This window comes from Salmo trutta, chromosome 14 (genome assembly GCF_901001165.1).
Source record: "Salmo trutta chromosome 14, fSalTru1.1, whole genome shotgun sequence".
In the NCBI taxonomy this organism is placed as follows: domain Eukaryota; kingdom Metazoa; phylum Chordata; class Actinopteri; order Salmoniformes; family Salmonidae; genus Salmo; species Salmo trutta.
Genome location: NC_042970.1, coordinates 22,352,478 through 22,367,250, shown reverse-complemented (window position 1 = coordinate 22,367,250; position 14,773 = coordinate 22,352,478). Strand labels below are relative to the sequence as shown.

General features: G+C 43.6%; 1 protein-coding gene across 3 annotated transcripts in view; it reads right to left on the bottom strand.

Annotated features, from left to right (window-relative positions):
• pfkfb4a (6-phosphofructo-2-kinase/fructose-2,6-biphosphatase 4a) overlaps positions 1 to 14,773 on the bottom strand; it is a 43,652-nt gene that overhangs the window by 3,399 nt on the left and 25,480 nt on the right. For all 3 annotated transcript variants that reach the window (XM_029774917.1, XM_029774916.1, XM_029774915.1), the window contains exons 8-13: positions 8,655 to 8,862; positions 8,372 to 8,518; positions 3,755 to 3,859; positions 863 to 992; positions 687 to 749; positions 492 to 556 (exon numbers count right to left, since the gene is read on the bottom strand). In XM_029774917.1, the coding sequence (XP_029630777.1) occupies positions 492 to 556; positions 687 to 749; positions 863 to 992; positions 3,755 to 3,859; positions 8,372 to 8,518; positions 8,655 to 8,862 (718 nt within the window). The remainder of the gene's footprint in view (positions 1 to 491; positions 557 to 686; positions 750 to 862; positions 993 to 3,754; positions 3,860 to 8,371; positions 8,519 to 8,654; positions 8,863 to 14,773) is intronic.

The following is a 14,773-nucleotide window of genomic DNA, read 5'->3' as shown; positions in this document are numbered from 1 at the left end:
CTGGAAAATGGCACTCTGCCATTTTTTACATGCCTAAATTGCAAACTAATGTGCATTTGACACTAGCACCTCCTTAGCACCAATCATGTCATGAACATGATTCCTAATCACACAGATTTCACCTGATGATTTAACATCATGAATCATGTCGTTTCATCCCACTATCCTCTAATTGGTTTATTCAGGATGAGCGTGTGAAATGGTGATGGACAATGGATAAAGGTCACAACATGAGTAACTATCATCATCTTTAGTACTGATACCAGTGCACATGACATCTTTACAATAAAGAATCCACTCTAAGCATTACTATTAAACACGCCTCTGATTATGAAGCCATTGCAACCAGGACTGTTGAAAAGCACTACAGCTGCACAGGTTACAGAGTTTAGAGTCATCTGTCAAGCGTCATCTGTCAAGATTCCCCCTTATGTTTACCAAATCTGCCACCAAATCAGTATCTGTGTGTGCGAGTATGTAGATATACCAACCTCTGGTCTATCTCTGTGAGTGTTCACTGCGTCCACATTTAGGTAGATGGACTCCACCTTACAGCCTGAAAACACAGAGCACAGAAAGGTGCATTCTTGCATTATAAACAACTAAATCCAATGTGAAATATTTCTGTTATTTCACATTGAAGCAGGTACAGACAGGACTGCGTAGCAGTGGAAGGCCAGTCTTACCATAAGCTACTGGTGTGAGCTTCAGCACGGTGTGCAGTGGGCACTTCAAGTAGGGCAGTTCCTCTGAGAAACAACACACAAACATTACCAAGAAATCTATTACAAAAGAGATCTACAAAAAGGGGACTAAACAACACCTTCCATCGGTCTTATCCAGGAGAGACAACCAGACTGACCTGCGGTTTTATCCAGGAAGTATGCCAGCAGGCAGCGCATGATAGCCTGGTGACAGACAACCAGGATGTTCTCCTGTCTCTCCAGCTCCATGATGACCGGCTCCAGACGCTGCACCAGGTCTTCATAGGACTGAGGGGACAGGTCAACGGTCAGATACAGACAGCCTAACCAAGATACTCACTCAGCTAAAAAGAGAGACAATAACTTACAGCAGGGGGTAAAACCCCCCCCAAAAAACAGGGCCCCGAAAAATACTAAAAGATGAGAAATTATCTTCAGTAATGGGGTCTACAGTGGAAAACAATGTAGAAAGCATTTTTGCAAATTAATACAAAATTAAAACTGAAATATTACATTTACATAAATATTCAGACGCTTTACTCAGTACTTTGTTGAAGCACCGTTGCCAGCGATCACAGCCTCGAGTCTTCTTTGGTATGACGCTACAAGCTTGGCACACCTGTATTTGGGAGTTTCTCTCCTTCTCTGCAGATCCTCTCAAGCTCTATCAGGTTGGATGGGGAGCGACGCTGCACAGGTATTTTTAGGTCTCTCCAGAGATGTTCAAATCGGGTTCAAGTCTGGTCTCTGGCTGGGCCACTCAAGGACATTCAGAGACTTGTCCCGAAGCCACTCCTGCATTGCCTTGGCTGTGGGCTTAGGGTCAATGTCCTGTTGGAAAGTGTTCCTTCGCCGCAGTCTGAGGATCTCAGTGCTCTGGAGCAGGTTTTCATCAAGGCTCTCTGTACTTTGCTCCATTCATCTTTCCCTCAATCCTGACTAGTCTCTCATTCCCTGCAGCTGAAAAACATCCCCACAGTATGATGGTGCCACCACCATGCTCCACCATAGGGATGGTATTGGCCAGGTGATGAGTGGTGCCTGGTTTTCTCCAGACGTGATGCTTGGCATTTAGGCCAAAGAGTTCTATCTTGGTTTCATCAGATCAGAGAATCTTGTTTCTCATGGTCAGAGTCCTTTAGGTACCTTCTGGCAAACTCCAAGTGGGCTATCATGTGCCTTTTACTGAGGAGTGGCTTCCGTCTGGCCACTCTACCATAAAGGCCTGATTGGTAGAGTGCTACAGAGATGGTTGTCCTTCTGGAAGGCTCTCCCATCTCCACAGAGGAACTCTGGAGCGCTGTCAGAGTGACCATCGGGTTCTTGGTCATCTCCTTGACCAAGGCCCTTCTCCCCCGATTGCTCAGTTTGGCCGGGCGGCCAGCTCTAGGAAGAGTCTTAGTGGTGGTTCCAAACTTCTTCCATTTCAGAATGATGGAGGCCACTGTGTTCTTGGGGACCATCAATACTGCAGACATTTTTTGGTACCCTTCCTCAGATCTGTGCCTCGACACAATCCAGTCTGGAGCTCTACGGACAATTCCTTCGACCTCATGGCTTGGTTTTTGCTCTGACATGCACTGTCAACTGTGGGACCTTATATAGACAGGTGTGTGCCTTTCCAAATCATGTCCAATCAACTGGATTTATCACAGGTGGACTCCAATCAAGTTGTAGAAACATATCAAGGATGATCAATGGAAACAGGATGCACCTGAGCTCAATTTTGAGTCTCATAGCAAAGGGTCTGAATACTTATGTAAATAACGTTTCTTTTTTTTGGTATAAATTCCCCCAAAATTCTAAAAGCCTGTTCTCACTTTGTCATTATGGGGTATTGTGTGTAGATTGATGAGGATTTGTATTTTATTTAAATACATTTTAGAATAAGGCTGTAACGTTACAAAATGTGGAAAAGTGAAGGGGTCTGGATACTTTCCAAATGCACAGTATGTAGCTATTTATTTAGCAAGCTAAAAACCCAGCCTAACGTTAGCTAGCTGCTGGGAGAATGTCATGTCATTGGATGAGTGGCCGACTTTTTCCCTCTCATATCGTTTTTCGGCGGCTACAGCTAGAGATGCAGGTGCCATTTACTTAGCCAACAAGAAATGTGAATTGCTTTGCTAGCTAGCTATCCTGAACGACTTATCCAGGTAGCAAGCACATCTCTTAGTTGTTCATCTAATGTATCTGGCATCGATTAAAATGGGCAGGCAGGCAGTTCCCATTCGGTTGTCAAAACTTGGGTTGGGACAAGCGTGCATTGGCAGGCAAGCTGCACAAGGGCGAGCAGGCTACTATTCCCTATCGTTAATCAGTGCAATTTTGACGGCCAACTACAAGCTGAAAAAGTTCGAGGGTTTATCTACTTTTGCCTTGTTAGATTTTAGCTCATCTCGCTCTGGCTAACGTTAGTTGTTGATCTTAGGGAGGGAGAGCGCCTACCTGTTCATGGTTGTTTGATCAATAGGACTGTAAAGTTTCCAAATCTATGGATGCCTGTGGTACAGTACTTAAATATTTACAGAAATCTATTCAGGTGTATATTTTGGCTTTTGGCGAATGCTTTCTAATGGTCTAAAGTCACACTGATGCTACTGCCTGTAAACACAGTCCAGCTCAAAGTACATTTTTGCAGGCCAGTGTGGCAAATGGCTTATTTGCATATAGGCCTACTGTAGCTCTGATTGGCTATGGCGCACCGGTCTGTGTAGATTCCGGTCCTGGACAAGACTGACACGTTTTTATTTACTGCAGTGTCTTAATTGTCCAAACGCACAGCTGCTTTCCAACTATATATTGCTATAGAATTTTCACAAATGCCTTACTCTGTCAATCCCAAACATTCCATGAAAGTATGGAAACGACCATATCTAAGTGCTCGCTTGTCAAAAACTTTGTTAAGAACTGTACAGCTCTTCAGCAGAAGCAATTTCTCACACATATTTCTTGACACATAAAACCAGCATTCAGGTTGGCAGAGCACTTTCATAATACATAAAGATGATTTAACAAATTAGGCATTAGAAAATGTTCTTCTCACTCACCTCTCCCTTGGGGTAACGGTAGCGGTATTTGTCCTGGTCCCTCATTGCAAACTCCAGCGGGTAGTGCTGCTGGATCTCCTCATACATCATCTCCTCACACACACCCTGAGGATAAACACACATGCACCACTTCAGTTACTCAAACACACCGCAACATATTTAGTAAATCACAGACTTGCACAATTTTCCAAATCTACATCTGTATATTGTATTTTAGTTACAGTGTTTATGCACGCTCCATATTTATTTATATACTGGGTTCTTGACAAACCTCACTAGTATATCTTCTGCCGATGCGGTCCGGACCCTGAACAGCTTCTACCAGGCCATAAGACTGCTAAATAGTTAATTAAATAGTTAACCAATTGCTACCCGGACTATCTGCATTGACTCTTTCTGCACTCTTAACTCATCACATATGCTGCTGTTACTGTTTATTATCTATCCTGTTGCCTAGTCACTTGATCCCTACCTATATGTACACATCTACCTCAATTATCTCATACCACTGCATATCAACTCGGTACTGGTACCCAGTGTATACAGCCAAGTTATCGTTACTCATTGTGTATTAATCCCCGTGTTTTTATTTTTGCCATTATTTCAAAATAATTGTTGGGAAGAGTCCATAAGTAAGCATTTCACTGTTAGTCGACACCTACTGTTTACAAAGCATGTCATTTGCACATCATTCTTAGATCTTGTGTAAATTAATCCAGTGTATATATACGTACAGACTAAGGGTTTCCAACCTTTTTAGTATGATAAAAAAATGAAACTTCAAACTACTAATTTCATTTGAAGTTTCAAATAGGCATATTCTCTTCTCTCCCCTGCAACTCTCCTCCCCAGTCCTTAGTGAACTATATATTTTGTGTCAATATACCTGGTAAAATAATGGTTAATAAACAACTAAGAAGGGCCCTATAAAATCTGATTTCTTGGCAAAATTTTATTTGTTTTATATTTTCCCAAATTAGGTTTTCTGAGTTTTACTTTTCTCGGTATTCGCTTTTTAACATTTTTTATTCACTCTCAAAATTACAATTGTTCATAGAGAAACAACAGAATTGGATGTTGAGTCCATGTCAACGATTAAATCATAGAAGACTGTGTTCTTCCAGACCTACAAAAACAAAGAAAAAAATTCATAATTTCCCCAATTCCCCTTCAATTGCACATGTGCTGTCTAATGTGCCGGTCTAGCGATGGTTCTGTACTGCTGCTGCTCATTTCATGGAAAAATGTGCAAATAACTAATAAATACTAATGATATACATCTGCCAGGTAAGCATACTTTGCATTTAAATTGAGAAGGTTTTGGGGAAAGTATCTGTCAACGCACAAGATCTTTTGCATCAACTGGCTGGCTACACAGTGCGTAGACAAAGAAACGCGTGCACCAGGCAATATTGCTGGAAATGAATTGGCTGATATGGTGTGTTTAAGCAAATAGTGTCTAACCAGGGGTGGGATAATGTCAATGTTGTGATGATTAGATAGTAGCTGGGAGCTTGCGGTGTCTGATACTTGTGAGATTAGTTTATGACAGTTTGCGGTAGAACACTTGAAAATTGCATGTACTTTCAGAATTGTTTGGCGAGCTACCGCAACCTGTTAGAGACCCCTGGTATAGATTGTAGCTATGGGGGTAGTCGGCTGTACCTACACCAAAACTCCAGTATTTTTCCTTCATAGCCTGTTCTCCATCTTGTTTTTTAATAGGGAGTCAATTTGTTGTCAGCACTTTTACTTCCATGATCAGCAACTGCTAAGGGAGGGGGGGAGTAGCATTAGGACGAATGTCCATGGGAGTAGAAGGGAGAAAGAATGTCCATAGGGGGAGTAGAAGGGTGGAAGCAGCAGGATAAAGAATGTCCATAGTGGGAGTAGCAGGTAAGTTGAGGGTGTGGTTGGAGGGGATGTCCATGAGAGGGGGGGAGCAGGTAGCTGACTCAGCAGCCTGATGGTCTGAGGGTAGTCTCAGTTCAGTTTTTGCCATGATGCTCCTGCACTGCCCACGTCTGAATGATTGAAGCGGAGAGGACAGGGCATTGCTTGGGTGGATGGGGTCTCTGATGATCTTCTTGGCCTTCCTGCAACATCCAGTGTGGTATGTGTCCTGTAGGGCAGACAGTGCGCACCCACACTCTGAAGAGCCTTGCGGTCTGCTGCGGTGAAGCTGCCGTACCAGGCTGTGATGCAGCCCAACAGTATGCTCTTGATGGTGCTCCTGTAGAACACTGAGGGCCCTCGGGGACAGGCCAAATTGCTTCAGCATCCTGGAGGTTGAAGAGTCGCTGCCGTGCCTTCATCACTATGGTGTGTGTGGTTAGACCATTTCAGCTTCTTTGAAATGTGTACGCAGAGGAATTTTAGGTTATTGACCGTCTCCACGGCGGCCCCGTTGATGAGGATGGGGGCGTGTCCAGCCTGGTTCCTCCTGAAGACCACAATCAGCTCCTTTGTTTTGCCAATGTTGAAGGAGAGGTTGTTTACCTGGCACCACGCCATCAGAGTGCCTACCTCCTTCCTGTAGGCTGTCTCGCCGTTGTTGGTAATCAGGCCTACTACTGTCGTGTCGTCAGCCAACTTGAATATGGAGTTGGAACTGTGAGGACACAGTTGTGGGTATACAGAGAATACAGGAGGGGACTGCGGACGCATCCTTGTGGGTCCCCCATGTTGAGGATCAGCGTTGTTGAGTAGGTAATGCTGCCTACCTTCACCACCTGGAGGCAGCCCGTCAGGAAGTCCAGGACCAAGATACATAGGGAGGAGTTCAGACCCAGGGCTGTGAGCTTTGTAATGAGCATATAGGGCACTATGGTATTGAAGGCCGAGCTATAGTCAACGAACAGCAGCCTCACATATGCATTCCTTTTGTCCAGGTGGGTGAGGGCAGTGTGCAGTGCAATTGGATCTGTCAGGGTGATAGGCAAATTGGAGGGTCAAGTGTGTTGGAGAGGGAGATTGGTGAGAATCTATTTAATCATTTTTAATTTAATTCAGTCTAACACAAAATGTGGAATAAGTCAAGGGGTACAAATAAACTCAGCAAAAAAAAGAAACGTCCTCTCACTGTCAACTGCATTTATTTTCATCAAACTTAACATGTGTAAATATTTGTATGAACATAAGATTCAACAACTGAGACATAAACTGAACAAGTTCCACAGACATGTGATTAACAGAAATTGAATAATGTATCCCTGAACAAAAGGGGGGGGGGGGTCAAAATCAAAAGTAACAGTCAGTATCTGGTGTGGCTACCAGCTGCACTAAGTACTGCAGCGCATCTCCTCCTCATGGACTGCACCAGATTTGCCAGTTCTTGCTGTGAGATGTTACCCCACTCTTCCACCAAGGCACCTCCAAGTTCCCGGATATTTCTGGGGGGGAATGGCCGTAGCCCTCACCCTCCGATCCCACAGGTCCCAGGTGTGCTCAATGGGATTGAGATCCGGGCTCTTGGCTGGCCATGGCAGAATACTGACATTCCTGTCTTGCAGGAAATCACGCACAGAACGAGCAGTATGGCTGGTGGCATTGTCATGCTGGAGGGTAATGTCAGGATGCCTCAGTGTAACGCTCATTCCTACGACGATAAACGCAAATCCGACCATCACCCCTGGTGAGACAAAACCGCGACTCTTCAGTGAAGAGCAGTTTGTGCCCATAGGCGACGTTGTTGCCGGTGATGTCTGGTGAGGAACAGCCTTACAACAGGCCTACAAGCCCTCAGTCCAGCCTCTCTCAGCCTATTTATTGCAGACAGTCTGAGCACTGGTGAAGGGATTGTGCGTTCCTGGTGTAACTCGGGCAGCTGTTGTTGCCATTCTGTACCTGTCCCGCAGGTGTGATGATCGGATGTACCGATGTTGTTACACGTGGTCTGCCAATGCGAGGATGATCAGCTGTCCGTCCTGTCTCCCTATAGCGCCGTCTTAGGGGTCTCACAGTACGGACATTGCAATTTATTGCCCTGGCCACATCTGCATTCCTCATGCCTCCTTGCAGCATGCCTAAGGCATGTTCACGCAGATGAGCAGGGACCATGGGCATCTTTCTTTTGGTGTTTTTCAGAGTCAGTAGAAAGGTCTCTTTAGTGTCCTAAGTTTTCATAACTGTGGCCTTAATTGCCTACCGTCTGTGAGCTGTTAGTATCTTAACAACCGTTCCACAGGTGCATGTTCATTAATTCTTTATGGTTCACTGAACAAGCATGGGAAACCATGTTTAAGCCCTTTACAATGAAGATCTGTGAAGTTATTTGGATTTTTACGAATTATCTTTGAAAGACAGGGTCCTAAAAAAGGGCTGTTTATTTTTTTGCTGAGTTTACTTTCTGAAGGCACTGTAGAATCATAAGAAGTGCAATATATATCGTATCGGCACCTGAGTATCGTAATATCGGATTATGAGGTCCATGGCAATTCCCAGCCCTAATAGATTGCATTTGGATTACTCATAGGAGCTAGTAACATAAGCATTTTGCTGCACCCGCTATAACATCTGCCCAACTGTGTATGCAACCAATAAACTTTAATTTGATATCACACACAGTCACACAGGTGGCACTGTGCAATATTGAGAAGGCAGTAAGTGAGTTCTTACCGCATCTATCTCGTTGAGAGCCTTCCACTGCTCGTACGGCACAGACACTGCCTCAGCTGTCTGGATGGTCCTCTTCATCTGGCTGGTCCACACCTTCAGATCACTGATTTCCTGAGACTGGATGAACTGGCCCAGATAATTGGCAAACTGCACATGGAAAAAATCCACACAAAAGAGAAAAAAATTATAATAATTAAAATATGTAAACCTATTCAATATTAAAGAAATTAAAAAGTAGAATATATAAGGTAGAGATCAAGTCTAGAGATAGAGTTAGCCATACCTCCTTGCCCCTGGGGGAGAGTCCAGAGTCTCCTCCAATGCAGCCCTTGACATTAAGGTCACTCTCTCCATGGCGACACAAGTAGATGGAGCGTGGTGTGATGTGGATGTTCATGAGGTAGTAGACGATCCGGCTCTGGATGTGGTCCTGGACCTGGTTCACCAGGTACCTCCGGCCCACGTCCATAATCTTGATGTAGGACAGATCCCTGGGAGAGAGGGGGCGAGGGACAGGCCAGAGAGCTTTAGGAATCCCGTACTTCACGAGAGAGAACACGTCTTAGAAACAACATGCATTGAAACCAGCTTTAAACATTTTCACAGATTAAAAGGACAAGCAACGTAATTGACTGTTGTAATTGGAAATTATTTGATTAATTATTTTCATGTATTTGACAGACAAGATGGTGCCGACAGACATGATCACCCTACTTCTAGCTCCTAGCCAACTTTGCAGTATTCTTTGGTGTTATTTCTTACATTATTTGCTAACAACATTTCTTGTATTATTACCGACAGCCGTAAATAACTTTTGGATATTCAAGCAGAAATTTGACTTCCAGGGCTCCCGAATGGCGTAGCGGTCTAAGGCACTGCATCGCAGTGCTAGAGGCGTCACTACAGACCCGGGTTCGATCCCAAGCTCTGTCGCAGCCGGCCGCGACCGGGAGAACCACGAGGCAGCGCATAATTGGCCCAGCGTCGTCTGGGTTAGGGGAGGGTTTGTCCTTGTCACATTGCCCTCTAGCGGCTCCTTGTGGCAGGCCGGGCGCATGCACGCTGACTTCAGTCGCAAGCTGTACAGTGTTTCATTCGACACACTGGTGCGGCTGGCTTCCGGGTTAAACGAGCAGTGTGTCAAGAAGCAGTGCGGCTTGGCGTGGTCATGTTTCTGAGGATGCATGGCTCTCGACCTTTGCCTCTCCCAAGTCCGTACGGGAGTTGCAGCGATGGGACAAGACTAACTACCAATAAATTTGACTTCCCTGACATGGATCCTTTGTTTAAACTTCCAGAGGCAGCTGTATTCATCCCGGGAGCTGTACTAAAGAGGTAGAAGGAGTGGGGCCCTAGTCAGACTCGGGTGTTGTGCAAACCATCCCCTGCTTCCTAGTATATTACTCGCCAATGTTCAGTCCCTGGACAATAAAGTAGACGAGCTCAGGGCAAGGATCTCCTTCCAAAGAGACATCGGGGACTGTAACATACATGACTCTCTAGGGATATATTGTCCCCGTCTATTCAACCAGCGGGGATCTCCGTCCACTGTGCAGACCTGAATGATTAACTTCTCTAGGGTAGAGGGCAGTATTTTGATGTCCGGATGAAAAGTGTGCCCGTAGTAAACTGCCTGCTACCCAGACCCAGAATGTAGGATATGCATATTATTAGTAGATTTGGATAGAAAACACTGAAGTTTCTAAAACTGTTTGAATGATGTCTGTGAGTATAACAGAACTCATATGTCAGGCAAAAACCTGAGATAAATCCAACCAGAAAGTGGGAAATCTGAGGCTGTAGTTTTTTCAAGTGATTGCCTATCTAACACACAGTGACTTAGGGTTAATTTTGCACTTCCTAAGGCTTCCACTAGATGTCAACAGTCTTTAGAAAGTTGTTTGAGGCTTCTATGGTGAACAGAGAGCCAACAAAGGAAGCTGGAAGTTGTTGACTCAGGAAAGGACATGAGTTCATTGGCGCTCATTCACGTGAGAGGTAGCTGTGTTCCATTACATTTTTCAAGACATTGGAATCGTCCGGTTGGAATATTATTGAAGTTTTATGTTAAAAAGGCCCTAAAGATTGATGCTATACATCGTTTGACATGTTTCTACGAAGGTAAATAGAAGTTTTTTTTTTACTTTTCGTCGTGAAATTTTCAGCGTGCTTCCTACATTTGGAGTAGCTTACTGAACGCGCAAACAACAAGGAGGTATTTGGACATAAATTATGGACTTTATCGAACAAAACAACATTTATTGTGGACCTAGGATTCCTGGGAGTGCATTCAGATGAAGATCAAAGGTAAGTGAATATTTATAATGCTATTTATGATTTTAGATGACTCCAAAATGGCGGGTATCTGTATTGTTGTTTTCTGAGCGCCGTACTCAGATTATTGCAAAGTGTGCTTTCCCCGTGAAGTTTTTTTGAAATCTGTCACAGCGGTTGTATTAAGGAGATGTTTATCTATAATTCTTTGAATAACAGTTTAATATTTTATCAACGTTTATGATGAGTATTTCTATAAATTGATGTGCTCATTCACCGGAAGTTTTTGAAGGAAAAACATTTCTGAACATTACGGGCCAATGTAAAACGGATTTTTGGATATAAATATGAACTTTATCGAGCAAAACATACATGTATTGTGTAACATGAAGTCCTATGAGTGCCATCTGATGAAGATCAAAGGTTAGTGCTTAATTTTAGCTGTATTTCTGGTTTTTGTGACGCCTCTTCTTGCTTGGAAAATGGCTGTGTGGCTTTTCTTGTTTAGGTGGTGTCCTAACATAATCTAATGTTTTGCTTTCGCCGTAAAGCTTTTTTGAAATCGGACAATGTGGTTGGATTAACGAGAGTTTTATCTATAAAATGGTGTATAATACTTGTATGTGTGAGAATTTTTATTTATGAGATTTTGGTTGTTTTTGAATTTGCCGCCCTGCTATTTCACTGGCTGTTGAATAGTGTGTCCCGCAGGTGGGACAATCACGTCCCACATACCCATGAGAGGTTAACAACTCATGGTGTAATTGTGGTAACATACAGGAACTCAAGTTATTTTGTTCTCCAGATCTGGAATACTTCACCATCAAATCCCAACCACATTACCTCCAGAGAGAATTTTCTTCAGTCATTGTCACTGCCATGTACACTACCATTCAAAAGTTTGGGGTCACTTAGAAATGTCCTTGTTTTTAAAGAAAAATCACATTTGTCATCCATTAAAATAACATCAAATTGATCAGAAATACAGTGTGGACATTGTTAATGTTGTAAATGACTATTGCAGCTGGAAACGGCTGATTTTTAATGGAACATCTAAATAGGCGTACAGAGGCCCATTATCAGCAACCATCACTCCTGTGTTCCAATGGCACGCTGTGTTAGATTAGCTAAGTTGGCATTAAATAGTATCCACAAAACACCAGTCTCAATGTCAACAGTGAAGAGGCGACACCAGGATGCAACCTGGAGTCACTGTTGACGTTGAGACTGGTGTTCTGTGGATACTATTTAATGAAGCTGCCAGTTGAGGACTTGTGAGGCGTCTGTTTCTCAAACTAGACACTAATGTACTTGGCCTCTTGCTCAATTGTGCACAGGGGCCTCTTTCTATCCTGGTTAGAGCCAGTTTGCGCTGTTCTGTGAAAGGAGTAGTACACAATCTTCAGTTTCTTGGCAATTTCTCGCATGGGATAGCCTTCATTTCTCAGAACAAGAATAGACTGCCGAGTTTCAAAAGAAAAGTCTTTGTTTCTGGCCATTTTAAGCCTGTAATCGAATCCACAAATCCTGATGCCCCAGATGCTCAACTAGTCTAAAAGGGGGCCAGTTTTATTGCTTCTTTAAATCAGAACAGTTTTCAGCTGTGCTAACATAATTACAAAAGGGTTTTCTAATGATCAATTAGCCTTTTAAAATGATGAACTTGGATTAGCTAACCAAGTGCCATTGGAACACAGGAGTGATGGTTGCTGATAATGGGCATCTGTACGCCTATGTAGATATTCCATTTTAAAAAAAATCTGCCGTTTCCAGCTACAAGTCATTTACAACATGAACAATGTCTACACTGCATTTCTGATCAATTTTTGCTTTTCTTTCAAAAACAAGGACATTTCCAAGTGACCTCAAAATTTTGAATGGTAGTGTATATTTTCCCCCAAGTTAACACCTTGACAGCTCTCAAGGAACTACAGTGGACTATGTGCAAACTGGAAACCGTATATCCTGAGGCCGCATTTATTGTAGCTTGGGACTTTAATGACAGAAATCTGAGGAAAACATTACTGAAACTATCAACACATCTCCTGTGCTACTCGCGTACCACGGAATCATTGCTATTCTCCCTTCAGGGACAGCTACAAGGCCCTCCCCCACCCTCCATTTGGATCCTCCCCACCTATAGGCAGAATACATAGGTATACACTGACCGGGTTCATCAGGAAGTGCATAGAGGAGGTTGTTCCCACTGTGACGATTAGAACTTATTCAAAACAAAAAATGTGGACAGATGGCAGCATTTGTGCTAAACTGAAAGCAAGAACCACCATATTTAACCATGGCAAGGTGACTGGGAACATGGACGTGTACAAACAGACCAGCTACGACCACTGTAAGGCAACACGACAGTACAAGCACAAAGTGAAGTCGCAATTCAATGGCTCAGACACGAGATGCATGTGGCAGGGACGCCACACAATCAAGGATTATAAAGGGAAAGCTAGCTACGTCGCGGACACTGGCACCTCGCTCCTGGATGAGCTAAACACATTCTTGGCTTGCTTCGAGGAAAACAATATCGACAATGGCCCCCAAAACTCACGAGGACTGTGTGCTCTCATTCTCCGTGGCCAACGTGAGTAAGTCATTGAAGAGTGTTAACCCTCGCAAGGCTGCAGGCCTAGACGGCATCCCAAGCCGTATCTTCAGAACATGTGCAGACCAGCTGGCTGGAGTGTTTATGAACATATTCAATCCCCACTTGCTTCAAGATGTCCACCATTGCTTCTGTACCCAAGAAAGTGAAGGTAACTGAACTAAATGACTAATTGCCCAATAGCACTCACTTCTGTCATCATGAAGTGCTTTGAGAGACTAGTTAAGGACCATATCACCTCCATCTTACCCGACACCCTAGACCAGTGGTCACCAACCGATCGATTGCGATCGACGGGGGGGGGGGGGGGGGGGGGTCTTCAAGGCCTTCCTAGTTGATCAACAAACATTTCTGTAGAAAAGCTAACATTAAAGCTAATCATTTCCATTTGTGCGGAGCAAGATATACAACTGATCCATTTTGTTATATCTTCAGATTTGAAATATAATATGGTTTGAAAAAAACAATATTGGTAGGCCAATATGCTGTTAAAATGCATTAGGCCTACTGCACAAACCTCATTCCTACCTCCCGGTTTTATTAGGTTGTTGCATAAGTCATGTTTAAGTCATGTTTCTGTTGGTGATCACTGCCCTAGACCCACTACAATTTGCATATGTACCAAACAGATCCACGGACGATGCAATCGGCATTGCACAGCACACGGCCCTTTCCCACCTGGGCAACAGAAATACCCATTTAAGAATGCTGTTCATTGACTACAGCTCAGCCTTCGATACCATAGTGCCCTCCAAGCTCGTCACTAAACTCAGGGCACCCTGTGCAAATGGGAAATAGACTTCCTGACGAACCGAGTGGTGAAAGTAGGCAACAACACCTTGACCACGCTGATCCTCAACACGGGGGCCCCACAGTGCATGCTCAGTCCCCTCCTGTAGTCCCTGTTCACCCATGATTGCGTGGCCACGCACATCTCCAACTCAATCATCAAGTTTGCTGACAACAAAAGTGGTAGGCCTGATTACCAACAGCGATGAGACAGCATACAGGGAGGTGACGGTCTGAATACTATGTTTTTTTTATTATTAATACATTTTTCAACTATTTCTTTATTGTACAGACATACACACACAATTTTTTGGGGGATCCATTTTAGAATAAGACTAACTCAACAAAATGTGGAAAAGGGTCCCATATGTTTAAGTAGTTGTCACTTGTTAGTCTATAATTATCTGTTGTAACTAAGTACAGATGTTCTTACCTTTGACCTGTAACTGCCAGTATCAAATTGTAAGTATTGAATGCTATGGTTAAAGTTTGCACCAGACTGGATTCGAGGACACACTGAATATATCTGTGACACCGTGTGATTCTGTAGCAGCTGATGTTGTGACTTCCTACAAGCTTCTCGGGGTGGTGAGAAGGCCCATTAAACATTCTTCACTTCTGCTCTGGAGGTGTCTCCCTGAATTCTTGTAATAAACTAGATTGATTTTGATTGGCTCTCAATGACTACTCTCCTTTTTGTTCACCTGGAAATTCTTGTACTGATA